Source organism: Saccopteryx bilineata, chromosome 9 (genome assembly GCF_036850765.1).
Source record: "Saccopteryx bilineata isolate mSacBil1 chromosome 9, mSacBil1_pri_phased_curated, whole genome shotgun sequence".
Taxonomy (NCBI): domain Eukaryota; kingdom Metazoa; phylum Chordata; class Mammalia; order Chiroptera; family Emballonuridae; genus Saccopteryx; species Saccopteryx bilineata.
Genome location: NC_089498.1, coordinates 63,702,670 through 63,708,669, shown reverse-complemented (window position 1 = coordinate 63,708,669; position 6,000 = coordinate 63,702,670). Strand labels below are relative to the sequence as shown.

General features: G+C 41.5%; 1 protein-coding gene across 2 annotated transcripts in view; it reads left to right on the top strand.

Moving 5' to 3' along the window:
* Positions 1-1,252: 1,252 nt before the first annotated feature.
* RTKN2 (rhotekin 2) overlaps positions 1,253-6,000 on the top strand; it is a 73,752-nt gene continuing 69,004 nt past the window's right edge. For both annotated transcript variants that reach the window (XM_066243683.1, XM_066243682.1), the window contains exon 1: positions 1,253-1,505. In XM_066243683.1, coding sequence (XP_066099780.1) covers positions 1,446-1,505 — 60 coding nt within the window. In that variant the 5' untranslated portion in view covers positions 1,253-1,445. The remainder of the gene's footprint in view (positions 1,506-6,000) is intronic.

Here is a 6,000-nt window from a genome sequence, read left to right as displayed (position 1 = left end):
GGCCAAAGACATTCATATTTTTAAATCTTTTCTTTAACTTTAAATTTTTTATAAGATTTTACTTATTCATTTTAAAGAGAAGAGGGAGAGAAGGGGGGAGGAGCGGGAAGCATCAACTCCCATATGTGCCTCGACCCAGGCAAGCCCAGGGTTTCCAACCAGCGACCTCAGCGTTCCAGGTCAATGCTTTAGTTACTGCACCACCACAGGTCAGGCACTCATATTCTTGGAAGTACATCTTCAAACCAACTGCTTTTTCAAAGGTCTTGTGGATGTGACCATATAATTTAATATCCACTTTGGGACAAGAATATATTAAATCGGTGGTCACTGAGGTCATTGGGACATTGAGACAACATATCCAAACAGGGACTATGGCAGGCAAATAAAAAATATGGTTGCCCTATTTATGGAAAGAAAAGTGACCAAGGTCTTCTATGACATGAAGGTGGGAGGGCTGATTTGGTAGATTCTTCACTCAGAATATAAAATGACAAGCCAAAAAGGCTTCCTATTGCCTTTTCAAGGGAAAGTTAAGTGAAGACAGAGACAATGGATTTTAAGGACCTAACAAGGACCTAAAATTTTGGTTTTTAAAGATATTTTTCCATCGTGATTAATAACAGAATTCTTTAATTAGAAAGTGTCTTTGTGTTGGTTGTTAGGGACAGCAAGGAATGGGGCTCTGGGAAAATTCCCCATTTTGCTGTCACCTTGGATGTTGGGGAAAGAGTAAGGAAAGAGAAAGAACAGACTTCTTGGGTGAAGGAAATCTGGAATTATAAAGAAATATCAAGGCAAAAGAACAGACCTTGTGAAATGCCTGACATGGTGTCTCTCCAGCCTGATCAACAAGGCCACATTGTGGCCTGAATGGCACCATGTGCGAAGAGCAGCATCACTTGTTTCTCTGGGAGCGAGGCCATGAGCTCCTAGTGACAGACACTAGGTGTCCTGAACTGTTTGCAGCTCAGCGACTGAAGTTTGGAATGAGCCCCTCCGCCCAACACACACACCCACCCACCCACCCAGAGCTTTGAAAAGCCATCGGTGGGATGCAGGTAGAAGGCTCCCACTGCAAAGGGCGTGCCTGAAAAACCACCAGCCAAACATTCTGAGCTGGGTCAGGTGCGCTCAGCCGCACTTTCCCTAGAGCCCCGCCCACTCCTCCCTCAGGTCCGCCCACACCTCAATCCCAGCCTTAAATCCGCCTGCCGCTCTTCACAGCTCAGCTCACACGGGTCTCGGCAAACTTCCGGCGCGGGAGGCGAGGGGCGCGGAGCTCGCCCAGTGCGCGTGCGCGCGCCGGCTCGGAGTCCTGCGCCCCCTCCCCTGCGGTGGGGACGTGGTACGACCGGACGGTTGGCGTCCTCCGCGTCTCCAGCCAGGGGCGGGCTTTTCAAATCTTTGGCGGTGTGGTGGCGGCCCGGGGTGTGGTGCTGGAGATGGAAGGGCTGACCCAGAGGGGTCCGGAGCTCGGCCAGGCGGGCCTTCCTGCTCAGCAGGTGAGTGAAGAGGGGGCCCCACTTCAAGCCCTCACGACGTCACTTCGTGTCGTCGTCGGGAAAGCTCCCACTGCGCGTCTCCTACTCGGCGGTGGCCTGAAACAAAGGGAAAGGGCTAATCCTTTTGAGGGTCTCCCGGAGCTTGGGAATCTGCACAGGCTCCCGCCCCGATTTCTTGGGTAGGAATCTGGCCCGGATTCGGGAAGCTGCGCCGCAGCCGCGCGGCGCGTTTCCGAGCGCACCTGTCCGCTGCCCCCGCGCCCCCAAGTCGTCGCTGGTCTTTTCGCAAGTGTAGGTGTAACGTAGGGGAATGGAGTCCCGGGATTTCCGAGAGGCCCGTGGAGGACACCCAAGATCAATAGAGGACAGTTTGCTTATTTGACTGGATTTGTGGAAAGCACAATTACTGGAGCAATGTGTAGACACATCATAAACTTGCGGGGCCCGGGGGACGGCGAGGAGAAACAAGCCGTACCCTCTGAACTTTCTTAGTTTGAGAGTGGGTTCTTTTTGAATTGGCAGAAGTTTAATGTTTCCTATTTAGCCATGTAAATGTGTTAGAAAAGTTTTTACTTAAGATAGGCCAATATTATTTCTTGGCAAAGCCACTTAATAAAATGGTATCCTTTCCACACTTAGCCATAATGTTAGGGTCTTAAAAGAAAACTCTGATGTCCTTAACAAAGGTGGATCTTCACGTCCATTTTAATCTCCACCTTTTCCTTGTGAAGTAGGTTAAATCATATAAAACTGCCAGTTTTGTAGGTCAAAGTTGGTAGAATATAAGTAATTTTGTATGGTCCAACATATTATCTTTGCTTAAAAACCTGTTATCTTTTCTAGAATCTTAAAAACCACAGTAGCTACAGAATTGTTAGGAAATCTTCAATAGTACTGTAAAAAATAAAGCTAACATTAAAAAGCAAACATTAAGAATCATTATGCAAAAACGTCCAGTGCCTTTGTCAGTAACTTATGCTGTTTTATGCCAGCATTTTCAAATATTTCAAACCATTTGTTGTAAAATACTTTTCTGTCCTATCCTGTTAACATACTTTGTTCTGATTGTTAACAAAAATCTCGATTTCTAATGAATTGGTGATTAATGGATCCCCTTGCACTTGTCATATAGCTTTTGGTGTAGTCTTTGAAGTATATTTATTTATTGAGCTGTGTGCAGCAGTAATATTTAGGAATCATACAAAATAGACAAGAGGATAAAGTTGTAAAGAAGCTTTGCTAAATAAATATTTAAATATATGTAATAAGAGCTGGATTATTTACATTTGGGAAGGTACAATACTTACTGATTTCTTAGGCAGCAAGAAATTAAAATAATTGAGTTGTAGAAATCCTTCTGTTTGGATCTTAGAGAAAAATTGCAAAATACTAATAACTTTCAACCTGACAATAACATTGAGGGTCAATAAAAGAATTTTGTACTTGACTATCACTGAATTATTATTTTATGTATAATACTTCCATTGATATTAATGAAGTTGCTATCTAACAGGGAGAGATAGCACCAAAGATTGTGGTCCACTTAGTGAACACCTCTACTCAAACTTTGGGAGTCATTTATGACTACTCACAGCATAGGACAGCAATTTTCATTTTTTTTTAAATTCTATCTATCTATCTATCTATCTATCTATCTATCTATCTATCTATCTATCTATCATCTATCTATCATCTTAAGTGAGAAGCAGGGAGGCAGAGAGACAGACTCTGGCATGTGCCCTGATTGGGGAAACACCCGGCAGGCCCCTTAACTGGGCAATGCTCTGCACATCTGGGGTCATTACTCCATTGCTGGGCAACTGAGCTATTTTAGTCCCTGAAGTAAGGTCATGGAGCCATCCTCAGCAATGGGCCAACTTGCTCTTAACTACCTTGGCTGTGGGAGGGGAAGAAAGAGATAGAAGAGAGAGGGGGAGGGGTAGAGAAATAGATGGGTGCTTCTCCTCTGTGCCCTAACTGGGAATTGAACCCAGGATATCCACATGCTGGGCCAATGCTCTACCACTGAGCCAACTGACCAGGGACAGAACAGCAGTTTTCAACCTTTTTCGTCTGATGGCACAAGTAAACTACTAAAATTCTGCAGCACACCAAAAACTACAATTTCTGCCAGTCTGACAAAAAAGTAGGTATAATTTTGATTCATTCACATTGGACAACTATTGTGTTGGCTGTTGTCATTTTTTTATTTGACAGTCTAAAGGAAAAGAGGTCATTGCCCCTGACTAAATAGGCATTACATGTTTTAATTTTTTTATTTTAATCTTGCAGCACACTGGTTGAAAATTGCTGGCATAGGGTATTTATTGACTTATTGATTAAGGGAAAACCGAATTAAGGTACAAACCAAGTCTGTTTGTTGTGCACCCGTTGAATAAGTTACATGTCTGTTCTACATCTGTTTCCACCGTTGCAGAATGGGTAATGTGCTAGTCCCTGCAAGTTGTTAGAATTTGAGAATCTCTTTAAAGAACTTATTAGCATAGTACCTCACACTTAAGATATATTTGACAGGTGACTATTTTTGTTATCTTTTGTCCCAATTTTCTGAGCAGTTGGGGCAGTCCTACCTTTTCTTACAAATGCTTAAACTTATAAAATCTTAATAAAAATAAAATTTGAGAAGTAATGCAGTTTCATTGCAGAAAAGTGAATGTATACAGAAACATGAATTTAAGAATTCTCCAGTTCCATTCCCCAGAATGATTACTATTTACAATTTCCAGATTTTATGCTGTATATAAACAATTCTTAAAATATATACAATTTCTTTTAGAAGAATGTTTACTGTATATATTCTGTGATCTTTTTCATCTTGGTCTCTTAGCTAACTATTCATATATCCATTAGGTGGCTGGTAGTTTCTGTGTGTATTAGTATGATTGTCTTACCAGCAGTTTGACTTCATTTTTTTTTTTTTTTTGAGTCTGCTTAATTCCAGCAACAAGGCCATTTCTTTGCACTTCTATGTGCCATTCTAGCTTTTAAATCCTACTACTGTATGTTTCTTTCTTCTATATAATGTAGATTTTCACTTTTAAGTCATCTCCCCATTTCATTTTTAGCCTTACCTTGTCCATTTTTTTTTATCAGCCTGACTTTACCTACAAAAGCAGAATAGTTTCAGCGGCTTCTGTTTGACTTTTTTGACAAGCAAGCCCTTATTCAGATTATTGAAGAAGAAATAGCAAAGGATGGCCCCCCTCTGCACCCCTTTTCTTCCTGGAGACTTGCTTTCAGACACTGCAAAGAGGGATGGATACAGGGAAACAAATGTGCTTCTGTCATGGGTCCTACTCAGTCTTGACTCTTTATTATGATGGAGGAAGCAGTGGTGTTTTTAGCTCCTTGCTTTTCCTCTTCGAGGTCAGTAAACATCACCACTGAATGCTCAATGGGTATTTTCATTACATAATCATTATTTTCATTGTGGCAGGAACCAGACATCACCTCTTACGCCAGGAGCACTCTGCACCCTTTATTAACTAAAGACCAGTCCTTTGACTCTATAAAGCCTCTCTTGACCAAAGGGCTGTTAGATTTGTACTGAAAGTAGTTGTTGCATGGCGAACACAAAACTGGGTAATAAAATAGCCCTGCCAGATCCTCATCCAGTCATCCTATATCAGGGGAGGTAGAGTCATAGTGTACTAAGTATGTTAATTTGACTGAATTAGAAATCAGCAAATTATTTCTGTAAAAGGACATAGTAAATATTTTCAACTTTGCAGGTTAGACGTTCTGTTGAAATTACTGACCTCTGCTGGTACAGCTTGAAAGCCATAGACACTATAAATGGTGTGACTACTCCAATACAACTCTTTTTTAAAAATAAAAACAGGCACCAGCCAGGCTATAGTTTGCTGACCCCTGCTCTGAAGGGTAGAATTCTAATATTAATATTTGCTAGATATATTTCATTTCTTTAATGAATATTTAATCTTACAAATAAGGGCTATTTTTTAAAACCCTGAATTTACTTTTTTTTTTAACCATTATTTCCCAAGCCTCTATAATTTTGTCAATAAATGAAGAGAAGACAGTCTTCATTTACAAGATGGAAACCCTGGGAGCCCTAACCGATTAGTTAATGTGGCTGTGGCCATCTACTGGTTCCTTAAGGTTGTTGCAACTTTCCAGATTGCTGTGAAATTTCAAGAAGTCAAATGCTTCTCTGCTCTGACTTTATACTGAATCACCAGAGGAACTTTGGGGCGGGCGGGGGCTATGCGCAGACTCCACCTTCAGAGGTTCTAATTGTTTTGGGGTAGGTCATAAGGTTAGGTACTTTTTTATGAGGCTTTGCTCTCTGCCTGAGGTAATTCTAACGTGCTGCCAAGCTTTGAGAACCACTGTGCTAGCTCAACTGGCTGCCTCACTGTAGCATTTAAAAAGCAAAATTGAATTTAATGGCACCAGATGGTATTTGTTTATATTTGAGTTGTAGGGTAAAGCTATTCATCCCAGCTTCAAG